Here is a 14417-nt window from a genome sequence, read left to right on the forward strand (position 1 = left end):
TGGCATGCAGGCTGACGTTCAGGGTCCAGGGCTTCTAGCCGAGCAAGGCATGGCTGATCGACAACCCCACGTTCACCTTGATGCCGTGCAGCTGCAGCCGCATCTCACCCCATCCCATCTCACCTCACCTCATCCCGTTTCTCCTCCCTACTTGGTGCCCGCCATCCAAGCCCGAAAAGATACCGAGTGCTGCTGGCCAGAGTATTCCAGCACATACACTTACGAGAGTCACCTGTCATGCGTGTCTTGGCTTGGCCAACAGCTACCAGCGCACCTGCACCCCTGCGCAGCTGGCCCCATTCGCCTCCTCAAAATGCATCTAGCAGCACAGCCGCGTTTTATCTATCGCTTGTTTCGGCTTGGCTGCCCGTATATTCATTGAATTGTCGTATCGGAGTCCGATTCTCATACGGCTGGCGGTTGCACTAAGCTGTATGGCGGCATTAGGCAACCACCTCGCCCAGGCAGCCTTCAGGCATCACAGCCGGCATAAGTATATTTCAAGCTGCAGGAATCACTTCATCCGCATCTGCACCTCACACACCAACACCAAAACCACCTCAATCACCTTATCCACCGTTTCCTGTTCTGCCCGGACAACGCAGAGTGAAAACTTCGTTTCCCCGTGCGCAAACTTGCTGCGCTGGTGTAGAATTTGTGACGCGCCAAAATACTGCTCATAAATTCCAGCAAACATCGACCTCTTTCACCCCTGAGGCGCCCGTCAGAATATCAGAATGTATCAATATCCTCCCCACCGCAATCCAGAGCACGTGTGTGGGTTGTACTACGCTATACCACTTATTGGCTGCCATGTACACAAGCACTTCCTTCCGCAGGTCAAGCTTGAAGCAAAAGCTACGATTCTCGCCACCACCTCCCAAACAGTGCTCACGCAGACCTTTGTCAACCCTTCACATGAAAAAGGCATTAGAGAGTGCCGCTATACGTTCCCGCTCTATGATGGCGTCAGCGTAGTAGGCTTTACGTGCCATGTTGGTGATCGAAAAATAGTTGGTCTAGTGAAAGAGAGGGAGAAAGCAAGGACTGACTTCAATGAAGCAGTCGCAAGAGGCGAAACGGCCGGCTTACTTGAGCAGCTGCCAGAGGCTTCAGATGTCTTCTCCACCACTGTTGGGAACATTCCGCCTGGTGCAAAGGTTGTCATTACCATAACATACCTGGGCGAGCTGAAGCACGACATGGAGATTGACGGCATCAGGTTCACAATTCCTAACATCATATGCCCGAGATACGGTGACTACCCTGGCAATCTGCAGAGAAGCTCAGCTACGGATGCAATGGGCCACAGTATCTCCATCACTGTTGACGCCGAGATGGCAGATGGATCTTTTATCCAGAAGATACAATCTCCGACGCATCCGATTGCGGTGACAATGGGCACTAATTCCATTGCACCCAATGCCGATCCTACAATGACAAAGGCATCAGCGACCCTTACCCTTGGCACCGCCGGGTTGGAGACAGATTTTGTCTTGCAGGTCATTGCCAAAAACACAGGTGTACCAAAAGCCATTCTGGAGAATCACCCAAGGATTGCAAACCACAGAGCTCTAATGGCAACGCTTGTGCCAAAATTCGCACTGCCGCCTGAGAAACCTGAAATCGTGTTCGTATGCGATCGCAGTGGAAGCATGGGTGGCACCAGGATTGAGCTTGCCAAACAAGCACTCAAGGTTTTCCTCAAGTCGCTTCCCATTGGCGTCAAGTTCAACATATGTTCATTTGGCTGGCAGCACTCCTTCCTTTGGCCCCAAAGCGTCGCCTACAGCCAGCAAACACTAGACGAGGCAATGTATCACGCAGACAGTTTCGCAGCGAATTACGGCGGTACTGAGATGTTGGAGCCACTAAAGGCTACAATTGAGCAGCGATACAAGGATATGCCCCTTGACATCATGTTGCTCACGGATGGTGAGGATTGGAGACAACAAAACCTATTCTCCTACCTCAACAAGACCATCATCGAGACCAAAGCTCCAATCCGAGTATTCACACTGGGCATTGGGAACGGCGTCTCTCATGCTGCAATTGAAGGCATAGCCAGGGCAGGAAACGGCTTTTCGCAGGCAGTCGGTGAAGGCGAAGTGATGAATACCAAAGTAGTCCGAATGCTAAAGGGAGCGTTGTCCCCACATGTCAACGACTACACGCTCGAAGTCAAGTGTAACAACGACGAAATCTCGGCACATCTTGACGTTGAGGCCGAGGATGATTTCGAAATTATCGAAAGGGCTTGTGACAGCCTGAAAGTCAAGCTGGATTTCAGCAACGAGGATGATGAGAAGGAGCAGACTGTAAGTTCAAAATCGATTGTGCTAGATAGGTCTTTGACTAACAGCGACCAGAAAAAACCCATCTCCCTATTCGACCCACTCGCGGATCCAGATGAAGAGGCGGAACCAGCCCATGACGAGACTGGCGAGAACCGATATGCACATCTCCCGAAACTGGCCGTTCCAAACATGATCCAAGCACCACAAAACATACCTTCGCTCTTCGCTTTCCACCGCACCACAGTATACCTTCTTCTCGGTCCAGGTGCCCCCCAAGGAACACCCACATCAGTCATTCTCCGGGGCACCAGCGCCCATGGGCCACTCGAGCTCGAGATACCCATCCAGATGCTCGACAAACCCGGCGAAACGATCCACCAGCTCGCGGCGAAAAAAGCCATTTCGGAGCTAGAACAAGGCCGCGGCTGGCTGGCAGAAGCAAAAGACGAATCAGAAACACTGATAAAGACCAAATTTGAAGGCCGCTACCAAGACATGGTCGAGCGCGAAGCAGTCCGCCTCGGCGTGCAGTTCCAGGTCGGAGGCAAATGGAGCTCGTTTGTGGCTGTGGAGACCAGCCCGAAAGAAGCCGGGGCAGAACAGAAGAACGCTCAGAACTGGGAGTGCCTGGAAGACGAGATGGAAGAGATAGTCCCGATCCAGCAACCGATGATTGCTCCGAATCCTCCTGGCTTCAACCATAATTCTGGTATCGCTTCTCATCCGGGCTATGGGGCTGCTCCTCCTCCCACTCCAGCAAACCAGGCTAAACCGTTTTCGGCCATTGGCTCTTCTGGTACTATGCTGTTTGGCAGTTCCAGACCGAGTTCTGGAGGCGGTGTTGCGTTTGGACAGTCGAATCAAAGTAGTGGTGGTAGCCTTTTCGGAGCTTCCAACACAAAAAGCGGCAATCTTTTCGGGACAGCGAATACCGGCGGCAACAACCTTTTCGCCGCTCCTCCTCCTCCTCGAAGTACAGCTACATCTTCTTTTGGGGCTTCCAACTCCACCGGCGGCGGTCTCTTTGGAAGTTCTACTCCCAGTAACAGTGGTGGTAGTCTTTTCGGCGCCTCGAATGCAAACAGCAGTGTCTCCTTTGGCAACACGAATTCAAGCGGCAGCAGTCTTTTCGGAGCTGTTGCTGCACAAAGCAGTGCTTCTTCTGGGGCTGCACCCTCAACCCAAGATTGGGTATTTCCCAGTCTCGGCCCAACGAACAGTGGAGGTCTTTTCGGGGCGCCGGCCCAGCAGCAAAGTCACAACGGAACATCCCTTTTCGCTGCCAACCAGCCCAGCCATCCTGTCTTTGGCGCCGCAGCGCCTTCCACGCAGGACAAGAGCCCGCTCGAGAGATATCAAACGGGGCTCATGCGGCTGGAGCAGCAGAACAAGAAACGCAATCTACTCGCACGACAAGAGTATAATGACGCGCAGGCAATCCAGGATCATCCGGCAGCACCACCGGCGGGAAGAGCCAAGATCGTAGAGATAGAATTGGACTTTGCACCGGGACCAACAGGGGCACAAAATAGTGCCTTGTTCGGCTCGGCCACGCCGTCCAGCAACAACAACAACAACAACAACAATAATAATACTAATAATAATAACAGCAGCAGCAGCACCAGCACAGCCAGCGGCCCTCTATCCGGCGAAACACTGCTCCACCACCTGATTGCGCTGCAGTCCTTCTCCGGCTCATGGTCCCTCACACCCGACCTCCTGCGTGTGCTTGGCGTGTCGTCGGTCCGCGTGCAAGCAGAGATAGACAACAACCCCAACAACCCCAACCCCAACCCCCCATGCAACAGCAGCAACTCGGGCTCGGGCTCCGAGGACAACGACGCAGCTAAACTAGATGAGACGGTGTTTGCGACCGCGCTGGTCATAGCGGTTTTCCAAGACCGCCTTGCGGCATCCAAGGGCAGCTGGGAGCTAGTGGTTGACAAGGCGCGGAGCTGGCTGCACGCCCAGCTTGGAGGACACGACCACGACCACGACCACGACGATGCAGTGGAAAAGTGTTTGAAGCGTGCGCGCAACGTTTCGAACTAATGTATATAATTGTAGTAGGGCCTGGGCACATACACACATACATTACAAACCGTGTTTTATTGCTGCTGCTGCTGCGAACGCCAAAAGAACGCGTGGGTGCAAAAAGACTTTGTAGGGACCTGTTTGTGCAAGCGTGTGATACGCAGATCAAACCCGTGGGGGTAGTTTGGAGGTTGTATGGCCGTGTGTGTGTCTGTATGTATATGTGTGTTCATCAAACATTGAGGCAGGGTTATATACCACAAGTTTTTGAAAATTCCCAGCCTTTTGACTTTTTTCTTTGTTTGTTGGTGTGATATTCCCGAGTATCAGGGTACCTGGGGCTATGCGGTTTGGTGGTGGTGGTGGTGGTGGTTTTTTTTTGTTTCCATCCTTGTCGTCGGAGTTCGTCGGAGGCGCTGTTATTACTGCTGGGGGCTTTATGCTTGTTCAACATACCCATAGCAAACCCTAAAAAAAAAACATCACCATCACCACCACCATCACCGCCACAAAAAAAAACACATGTTTTTAGACCAGAAAGTGGTTTAAAGAACGAGAAGGAGCTGTATCGCCAGGGAATTGTTCACATATAGCCCTTTGAGATGGCCGGTTGTACTTGACGATCAAGGGGTCCTTGATTTATTTATTTATTTATTCATGTTTTTCTCTTTTTTTTTCTTGACATGGTACGATGAGGGGAAAGAGAGAAAGCATCTGCCGCAAAACAATGGACGTGTAGCAGGTCTTGCTTACATGGTAGTTTAAACTTTCAGACTAACTTGCCCCCCCGGGGGGGTTAGAAACAGGATTTCACGTCATACGTATGTACAGGGCCAATTGTTTTGTGGCGTTGTTTCGAACGTGTACCTGATTGCCATGACAGGTGTTTGGAGGTGGAGGTGGTGGAGGTGGTGGCGCCGCGTGGGTTGTCTTAGTGGAAAATACCCCGTAAGTAGTCCGAAAACATGGTGTCCGCTAGCTAGTTGGTTACGTACCTTTTTGTTTTTTTTTTAAACTCCTGCGATCAGACATGGAGACGGACGAACGAAGGTCCGCACGACCTTTGTACTGTTTTTTATTTTATTTTTTGCTTTACGGGTTTGTGCGCTTCTTTTTTTGGGGTGGGAGGACCGTGTCATGAGTCTAGGTGGCCGCGGAAATAAGAAAAAGCAGAACAGCCACCGGGCGTGGCTTGCGTGTGCCAAGTGGATACCGTGGTGGCATGTTCGTAGAGCGGCAGTTGGACGGATAGGCGGGGACTCGGTATGCGCAGAAAGGGGCGCGTGGGCACCAAAGAAACAGCCGGGGTGTTGTTGAGGGCGCGGTTTCAGGAAGAAAGGCATCTCTAACACCGACGCACGTTATGCTTGGGGCGAGGAGGTACCATGAGTGTATATTAGAGAAGGGCCGAAGCCGGGTGCTAGAGGGTGTTTGGCGCTCTGGCACTGGCGGCATAACAGGGTCGACGTCGGGCGGAACTCGAGGCGATGGAAGGCAAGTTCCGCCATGATCCGATGGATATTTGTGGCCGCGGGGGCCCTGTCTGTACATCTAGGGCTTCGAATCAATACTGGGAGGGACTTGATTTTTCCGTAGTTGGTGGTTGTGCGGCAGCCCCGCGCTGACACTGGCGGGCGACGAGTGGAGTCGAGTGGCAGTGGCCGTCATGGCGCGGCGCGACTCAGCCTCAGCTTACGGTGTACAGTAGTCGGTGGTTGCTTGGTGACGGAGGGAGTGAGCGAGGGAGTGAGTGGGTGACTGGCTGGCTCGCGACACGTGTGATGGCCACGACATGCGTGGTTGCAGCACCATGACGCGCGGGGAGTGAGTGGCCATCTCTCGGCGGGCGCTGGAGCGAGTGGCCAGCTGATGGCATGCAGATGCAGACCGACCTGGCGGGTTTCAAAACAGCGTGTGCATGTGTGGGTTGCTCGGCGTCGGCGGCGACGAAAGAAGAGAGAGACGTGGACGGGCGGGACGGGGTCGCGTCGCCACGATGCGCATAAAAGCAAATGTGCGACATTGCACACGCACGGCGCGTGATTGGCCTGGCCCAGCGCCCGACGTGCCAATCCACCGCAGTTCCGCCCACGATTCCCGAAAGTGCCTGACTAGGTGTAGGACCATTACTGCGACGGTGCTAGCAGTTTACGAGGCTGGTCAAGATAAGCCCTTGCTGTCTGACAGGAGTGGCTGTCAGGTATCCCCTACCACCACAACATGGCCCATTACCATGCAGCTCTGGCCTAGCCCCTCACCGCGCTTTTCAACCTCGCCCTCGTCAGCTTTCCTTCTCTTCATCCCCTCCGTCGCCCGCGCTCCTTTGTCCTTGTCCTTGCTGTTCCTTTGCTGCCGCCTCCCTCCACTGCCCGTCGTGCCGTTTCCTCTTCGTCTGCGATGCCCTGGTCGACCGGCAGCCCACTATGACCTCACCACAACAACATCGAAACTCAGACTTCAAAACCCCCGGCGGATAGCGACGACACACTGGTCTGCCACGGCTGCATCGCTGTGCGACGAGAGCCATGCCCATGTCATTCAACACCGAGTCATGGATCTGGTATACATGCGCCATGTCTATGATTGCCCTCAGGCTGTAAGTCGACTCCTGACCCATCCCTCCCCAATGTCGACAACCAAAAAAAAACGTATGCCGAGGACACAAAAGCCGAGTGCCTTCGCCCTATTGTTGAGCGTGTATCCTCGGCTTGGCCAGCATCCCATTTCCTCACGGCTAGCGTGGTCGATCCGTATTAAAATGTGATTTACATTACGCACCACAGTCTCGGGACCGCATAGCTAACCACACGTGTCACGCAGCATCTCCCGGAGACTGTTATTTCGATCCGTCAAGGGCCTTCAAATCGATGACTGGACCATGGCCGTGTTGGTCACAGCCGCCTACACGACCATGATTGTGCTGGCCAACCGATGGCTCAAAGTCCAATCTAACCTCGAGGCACCAGGGTTTGACTTTGCCGCCCTTTCTCCGGCCGACATCGCCAAGCGCGTCTATGGGAGCAAGCTCGTCGTTGTGATTGAACAGATGCACATTGCCGTTCTCTGGTCGTGTAAGGCATGTGTGTTGATCATGTACCATCGCATAACGCGCACGGCACTGCACCACGAGAATATTGCAATCAAGGTTGTGGCCGTGTATTCCGCAATTGGCTATGTTGTCATTGAGATTCTCTACTTTACCACTTGGTGCCGGCCATTCTCGCAGTACTACGCGGTCCCGACCACTTCGCCCCAGTGTATTACACTGGTCCACCACCGCATTACCAAAGCCGTCTTCACCATCTCCTCGGACCTGGCTATGCTTTGCATTGGCATCCAGATGCTCGTGCGATCACTGCTCCCAATGAAGAGGAAGGTTGTTCTGTGCGCCATCTTCTCCCTGGGTCTCTTCGTCGTGGCCACCAGCATTTCAAACAGCTACTATTCCTTCAGCGACCCGTACAAGGGGACGTGGATCTACTGGTATGTCCGCGAGTCGTCGACGGCCATTCTGGTTGCCAACCTGCCATTTACATGGACGATTTTACGAGAAATATTCGAGCTTGGACAGTTTGACGACAGCAACCCGCCACCATGGACGTACCATTCAACTCGCACTGGTGGGGGCCGCAAGATCACACAGCTGCTCCACGACCAGACGGGAGACACGCACTCGCAAACCCACAGCAATGCAAGCAGAGCCACCCGGAGCATGACATTAGTAACTTCCAACGTTGCAAAAGATTCCTTCCAGTTGCCCAAGACCAGCAAACAATACGAAGACGCTATGATGGACCTAGCCGACTCACCCATTGAACTCGACGACTTTGCGCCCGTAGCGCTACGCCACACCAACGACGCCGTATTTTCGATTGACATTGAACGAGACGCAGCAAACGGTAAATGCAATGCGCACTCGGTTTCGTCGGGCCACACTCAACAACGCGGCCGGCCGGTCTCTGCTCCGTCGACACTGGTTACCCATGACGAAACAAGCGGCCTCTACCTCAGCGCCCGGCCCATCACACCGCCTTCTCTCGCGCATCTGACCGTTTTTTCCAACCGAAGTAGCGCGCATAGTACGGCAAGTCTGGTCCGGAGGCCCGTCAGTGCAGGGTCAAGCTTCCATAGCTCTCGAGTGGACGGGGGGACTGTAAGCAGGGTGTCCACTCAGACATGCGCGGCTGGCTATAAACCGGAAGGGGGAACCAGCGGCAAGACGATATTGGTTGCATGAGTGGCTGTTTTCCTTTATTTTCTTTTTATTCGCTTTCCGATGCGATGACTGTGATACTAATGTCTAAGATACCCTTGTGCAGCGCGCAGTTTAATGAATAGTAGGACTGTTGTAGTAACTAATAATGATTTCGTCACGTGCCGAGCGTAGTTTGCATGAGTGTGTGTGTGTGCCTGATGGATGCCGTCGTGGGCACGTGACGTTCTTGTCGGTGTATTCAATGTCCAGTCTTGGCTGATTGCGTCCCCTTTGCATGAGGAGCTTCTTCCCATTCATTCCTTGCCCATCAGTCATCTCCCTGACTTGGGCATTGCCGTCGCTGACACTGCCCCTGCCCCTGCCCCTCCCCTCCCCTCCTCTTCCCTGCATACATGCAGCCTCACTCTTATCTCTTTCCAGGCCGACAAACGCCGCCGCCATCTTCTCGGAAAAAACAAAACATCTGGCGGCCAATTGACTTCAGCCCTCCGCGTTGTGTGCATGAATGCCGTGTGCCTGCATGGACTCGCCTGAGGAGATCCGGGGCACGACAGGGCAGACATACTGCATACACATATAGAACAGCTAGCCCCCGCATGGCTCGAGTCCAAGCCTCTCCCAATGCATCTCGAAAACACTTGGTTTCCGCCCAACTCCCGACGCCCTATCTGTTTTCGCGGCACCTCCTAATTCACATGACACCCGCTCGGCTAGACGTCATGAGAGTCGGGTTCCCCCGCGCCGCGCGACGACGCAGCACATGCGCATGACAGGCCGTGGCAGCAGGCCTACTGCCCGTCTACGCAATCACATCCAAGGATGGAACATACAATGCCACGGTGGGGTATTAGCCGTTGCATTAAACCACTGCCACCTGTTTGTTACAGCGCGGGGCCATGGCCAGGCCTCAGCCTCTGCGACGCGTTCAAGAAGGGCTGCTTGTCCTCGGCTCCCGTTACCCCGCTAAGTAGGCGACTCCATCGACTAAGTAGTCATCCTAACAGCCGAATATCTTCGCCGTCGCAATCGAGACCGCGGCCGGAAACTTGCGACCTTTGCACGCTCCTGGACTCTGCTTTTCCGAGGTTATCTCCTACCATATATTCGCCATGAGGTCGCCAATTCCAGCGCCCGCTGTTATCCGCTCGGCAGCTTCTGTTGCACGACTCCCCAGACGCCAAACTTGCACTTTTGCGACGCGCTGCTTAGCTTCTCAAACCGCTGCGACATCGGCACAGCTTTTGAGCCCGCGACGAAGCACTCCCCGCTCCTCTGTAGCCACTACATCCGCTCTGTACACACAAATTGGGCAGTTCAGAATGGCGTCTTCTTCAGGAACCCAGAAAATAAAGGTCAAGAACCCGGTCGTGGAGCTTGACGGCGATGAGATGACCAGAATCATCTGGCAGGTCATCAAGGACAAGGTGCGCCCGACACAGCAACAACGACATGCACACATGCGCTGAACATTGCAGTTCATCTACCCATACCTCGACATTGACCTCAAGTACTACGATCTTGGCCTGCCATACCGCGACGAGACCGACGACCAAGTCACACTCGATGCCGCCGAGGCTATCAAGAAGTACTCTGTTGGTGTCAAGTGCGCCACCATCACCCCCGATGAGCAGCGCGTCGAGGAATTCAAGCTCAAGAAGATGTGGCTGTCGCCCAACGGTACCATCCGCAACCACCTGTAGGGCACACATGCGCAAAGAGATATGTAAAAACGTGGCTGACCATACACCAGAGGAGGAACTGTTTTCCGCGCCCCTATCGTCATTCCCACCATCCCTCGTCTCGTACCTGGCTGGAAGCAGCCCATCATCATTGGCCGTCACGCTTTCGGCGACCAATACCGCGCCAAGGACCGGGTTATCCCTGGCGAGGGTACATTGGAAATGGTCTTCACACCAAAGGGCGGTAAGCCTGAGGTGATCAAGGTCTTCGACTTCCCTGCAGAGGGCGGTGTCGCGCAGACGCAGTACAACACCACCGAATCCATTTCCGGTTTCGCGCATGCCTCGTTCAAGATGGCGCTGGACAAGAAGCTCCCTCTCTACATGAGCACCAAGAACACGATTCTCAAGGCGTACGATGGAAAGTTCAAGGATGTTTTCCAGGAAATCTACGACACCCAGTACAAGAAGGACTTTGAGGCTGCCAAGATCTGGTACGAGCACCGTCTGATCGACGACATGGTTGCCCAGATGATCAAGAGCGAGGGTGGCTATGTCATTGCCATGAAGAGTATGTATTAATCCCTCAAGGTTGCAGGCACCCCCCTAACAAGCACCAGATTATGATGGAGATGTACAGTCGGACATTGTCGCTCAAGGTTTCGGATCTCTCGGCCTCATGACTTCTACCCTTATCACTCCGGATGGCAAGACATTCGAGGCCGAGGCCGCGCACGGAACCGTTACCCGCCACTTCCGCGAGCACCAAAAGGGCAAGGAGACGTCGACTAACCCCATTGCCTCCATCTTTGCCTGGACCCAAGGTCTTGCCAAGCGTGGTGAGCTTGACGGCACCCCTGAACTCGTTGTCTTCGCCGAGCAGCTGGAGAAGGCCTGCATCGACACAGTCGATGTTGACAAGATTATGACCAAGGATCTGGCGCTCGCGTGCGGAAAGAAGGACAGGGGTAGCTGGGTCACAACGAATGAGTACCTGGGTGCAGTAGAGAGGAGACTCAAGTCAAGTCTGAAGGAGAAGCTATGAATGCAGAAAGAATGCCAAGAGCTCGACGTGACTGTTGCGTGGTAACCCTATATATCTAAGAACTAGCGCATATAGATATAGAAATGCTTCTTCTGTCCTAGCGCCAGGCGTATTTGTGTTTAAAAAAACCATTGCTTTTCCCACGGCTGAATCAATAGCTCGTGCATAGACTTCCCGTTTGACAGTGACGTACATAGAGGTGGAGCAATGTTTGTTTGTTACACGCGTCGGCCCAAAACAGGCACTGCGGCATTCCTGTTGACCGCGATGACTTTTCCAGCTCGCTCTTTAAATCGCTTTGGACTCCCGAATTCCAGCTCGGACTGAATCACATGACGATCGCTTTTCATCGACCCAGACATTGTCTATCCCAACCAGTACACAGCCATGACCTCCATGGTAGCCCTGACCACCAAAAACACAGACCCTTCAGCCACGTCAAACGGTGCACGCTCGTCGCCTGAAAACCGCACATGTCCCTCTGCATCAAACTTGGAATCCTTTCGATCTTGCCAACCGGCTCTGCGCAAAAAATGTCGTTGGAAATATCACCTTGCACGCCTACCGGAGGGCAGAAGAGATCTGCTGTGAATAGGTCTAGTCGCCGTAGTACGCTGGCTACGGCAAGCGAGTCGCCGTTTACGTTGGAAGTAGTGGACCATGCGTTTTACTTTGCCATGGAACTTTCACCGAGGAAGAATACGCCTACCAAGGATGCCATGCCCACAGTGACCCTGGCACCTAGCATACTGAAAAGCAGGACTCCAGTGAACCGGAGTCACACGAAAGCACCACTCGACACGCCAACCAAAGTCATCACCTTGAATCAGGATCTGAAAGCCAGTAGCCCAATGAAGAAGACACCGATTCGTCGCAAGAGGCGTAGCCTGCCCAAGCAAACTCCGAATAGAACATTGTTTCAGACGCCATCCCAGGACAATCAGCAAAGTACACCCAGCGACAGTCGGCCTTCGAGCCCGGTAAAGCGAACAATCGAGCTGGATTCACCTTCAGCACCAGTCGACGTGGACTTGAAGCTAGTGAGGAGACTTGCCTCACAGCCTGAAGACATATTCCAGACGCTTTCGGAACGCCTGGCAGATGTTGCGATGCAGGATGATCCAGAAGTGACATTCAACACACCTCTTATCCCCGTTCCGAGCGAAGGCTTTATACATGTGAGAAAGACACGGAAGGCAGCAATGCCACAGCCAGAGAATATCGGCCATCTCATGGCGAAGCTAGGGAGTAACAGTACTACTCCCAATCAAGAGTGTGTTTACGAGGAGGGTGTAAAGGGGGGTGCTGCGTCTCCTACGCCCACGCCCTTGCGCAAGGCTTGGGAGAAGCTCCAGTTGGCGGATTCGCTGTCTTTTCGAAGGATTTCAAATAATATCAAAGTCGCATCTGGAATCTCCCAAGCGGTCGAGAGAGCCCTGGAGCACACTACAGATACGCAGCTTGGAAGGCAGTCCACTTCCACTCTTTCATCGTCTAGCGCTGGGTCTTTTCTCGCACCAGATGAAGAGGAACGAGCGGATACTATGGGTTTCCTACCCCTGCACTATCCGAAGCCGAGCTTGAAGAGAATGCAGGGTGATACAAGAGCAGACTCTGCAAACTACGTAGACTGGCAGAACGGTGGTGACGGCACTTTGCACACCTCAAAAGCGCAGTCAGCGAGCTTCTATAAGCAAGCTGGGGTGAATTATAGCCTACTTCTGAGGCCTAAGGATAATGGTTTTTTTCAGACGGCTTTGCATGACTCATTTAGCAATCTCAACCCAGCCTTTTGCCAATCTCCCGATTTGAGCGAGCTACCGCCGATACCGGACACCCACTGCATCAGGGGCCAGGAGGACGTAAAAGGGCCAAGTACAGTTGAAACACCCGAGAAAATATGCAGAGCCAAATACGCTATGCCATCTCTGGCGAGTATGGCGATGGGCTCACCAAATGGGGTGTCATTGCCCAAGGTGCCTAGCACACCGATTGTACCACGGTCTCGTCCGATCAGAATCACACCATCTCCGAAGAAGATGAATCTTCTTATAATAAACAGGAGGCCAGATGTTACGGATGCAGCTGCAGATGGAACCAAGTTGGCACGACTCAAATCTCCAGCAAAGGCTCTTGCATTTGCTAAGCCGCCATCAACGCCAGTCAAGCAAACGACACCATTCAGCAAGCGCACTCCCCCCAAGTCCACAAGCCGGATTCCACTGGCAACACCTGCAATGCTGAAGCGATATAACACAGCCACTCCGCATGGCACTCCAAAGTACCTCTCCGGCGAACCCGTCTCCAAGCCCGCTCCAACACTGAAATCCGAATCCTCGCCCTTGAAGCTTTCTCGCGCAACAATAACAGCAACACCCAAAAAGCCATTGCATTCAGCCAAATCCGAACCGCAAAACCCATCTGCCGAAACGCGAGCCCCTCAGCTCAAGTATGCCAGTGCACTCGCCATCAAATGGCACAGCGCGGACCCAAAGAAAGCAGCCAAAACCGCGAACCGCACCACTAGCACAGCAAAAGCAGCCAGACCATCTAACAAGAAACGACCGACGGGAATACCAGCCAAAATAAAAGAAACCGCGGTACCAGAATCAACTACACCAGAAGGCTCACCTCCTATGCCCACCACCACCACCACCACCATCACTGACGCCAACAGCACGCCCTCACAAATCCAGAACACCAAAGAATCACTCCAACTGGCATCGAACACCGCCACACCACTACCACTACCACTACCACTCTCACACACCAAACCAAGCATCCAGCCCCCGAAAATCAAAATCTCAACCGTGGCACCGACACGCGTTGCGATGTCCCCGCATCCCACTTCCACTTCTCTACTACTTTGCACAACGACGCCTGTGACTACTAGGATTCCAGTTACAACAACTACAACTACAACTACAACTACAATAACAAATACAACAAACACCAATACTACTAGCACTACTGCCACCACTACCAATACCACGGCTGATACTCCTGCTAGCTATTACGGTGGTAATACCAATAATACAGCGGAGACTGCAGCGGTGGTGGTGGCGATGCAGCTAGATCGCAATGCGACTCGAAAACCCAGTCGGGAAATCATTCGCAGTTTGGATCGTGCGATTGATGCGAAGATT

The 14417-nt window shown here is 53.5% G+C and overlaps 4 protein-coding genes across 4 annotated transcripts; 3 read left to right on the forward strand and 1 right to left on the reverse strand.

Annotated features, from left to right (window-relative positions):
* Window positions 1–608: 608 nt before the first annotated feature.
* On the forward strand, window positions 609–4585 carry SETTUDRAFT_168772 (uncharacterized protein). Its single transcript, XM_008026288.1, has 2 exons — window positions 609–2318; window positions 2370–4585. Exons 1-2 carry the CDS (start codon window positions 738–740, stop codon window positions 4347–4349), a joined length of 3561 nt encoding a protein of 1186 aa, XP_008024479.1. The 5' UTR covers window positions 609–737; the 3' UTR covers window positions 4350–4585.
* A 542-nt stretch (window positions 4586–5127) lies between these two features.
* On the reverse strand, window positions 5128–6103 carry SETTUDRAFT_168773 (uncharacterized protein). Its single transcript, XM_008026289.1, has one exon. The coding sequence runs from the start codon at window positions 5880–5882 to the stop codon at window positions 5475–5477; it is 408 nt and encodes a 135-aa protein (XP_008024480.1). The 5' UTR covers window positions 5883–6103; the 3' UTR covers window positions 5128–5474.
* A 698-nt stretch (window positions 6104–6801) lies between these two features.
* Window positions 6802–8641, forward strand: SETTUDRAFT_168774 (uncharacterized protein). The gene is made up of 2 exons (XM_008026290.1): window positions 6802–6927; window positions 7152–8641. Exons 1-2 carry the CDS (start codon window positions 6857–6859, stop codon window positions 8566–8568), a joined length of 1488 nt encoding a protein of 495 aa, XP_008024481.1. The 5' UTR covers window positions 6802–6856; the 3' UTR covers window positions 8569–8641.
* A 939-nt stretch (window positions 8642–9580) lies between these two features.
* SETTUDRAFT_168775 (uncharacterized protein) lies at window positions 9581–11365 on the forward strand. Its single transcript, XM_008026291.1, has 4 exons — window positions 9581–9971; window positions 10023–10243; window positions 10298–10797; window positions 10847–11365. Exons 1-4 carry the CDS (start codon window positions 9657–9659, stop codon window positions 11269–11271), a joined length of 1461 nt encoding a protein of 486 aa, XP_008024482.1. The 5' UTR covers window positions 9581–9656; the 3' UTR covers window positions 11272–11365.
* The last annotated feature ends 3052 nt before the right edge of the window (window positions 11366–14417 follow it).

Source organism: Exserohilum turcica (genome assembly GCF_000359705.1).
Source record: "Exserohilum turcica Et28A unplaced genomic scaffold SETTUscaffold_17, whole genome shotgun sequence".
Classification (NCBI taxonomy): domain Eukaryota; kingdom Fungi; phylum Ascomycota; class Dothideomycetes; order Pleosporales; family Pleosporaceae; genus Exserohilum; species Exserohilum turcicum.

Bases quoted from the DNA above. Each gene is read 5' to 3' on its own strand.
- SETTUDRAFT_168772 (XM_008026288.1), top strand. From the start codon at position 738: ATGTATCAATATCCTCCCCACCGCAATCCAGAGCACGTGTGTGGGTTG. The intron at 2,319-2,369 runs GTAAGTTCAAAA...AACAGCGACCAG, and splicing joins ATGATGAGAAGGAGCAGACT to AAAAAACCCATCTCCCTATT.
- SETTUDRAFT_168773 (XM_008026289.1), bottom strand. From the start codon at position 5,882: ATGTACAGACAGGGCCCCCGCGGCCACAAATATCCATCGGATCATGGC.
- SETTUDRAFT_168774 (XM_008026290.1), top strand. From the start codon at position 6,857: ATGCCCATGTCATTCAACACCGAGTCATGGATCTGGTATACATGCGCC. The intron at 6,928-7,151 runs GTAAGTCGACTC...CGTGTCACGCAG, and splicing joins TCTATGATTGCCCTCAGGCT to CATCTCCCGGAGACTGTTAT.
- SETTUDRAFT_168775 (XM_008026291.1), top strand. From the start codon at position 9,657: ATGAGGTCGCCAATTCCAGCGCCCGCTGTTATCCGCTCGGCAGCTTCT. The intron at 9,972-10,022 runs GTGCGCCCGACA...TGAACATTGCAG, and splicing joins GGCAGGTCATCAAGGACAAG to TTCATCTACCCATACCTCGA. The intron at 10,798-10,846 runs GTATGTATTAAT...AACAAGCACCAG, and splicing joins CTATGTCATTGCCATGAAGA to ATTATGATGGAGATGTACAG.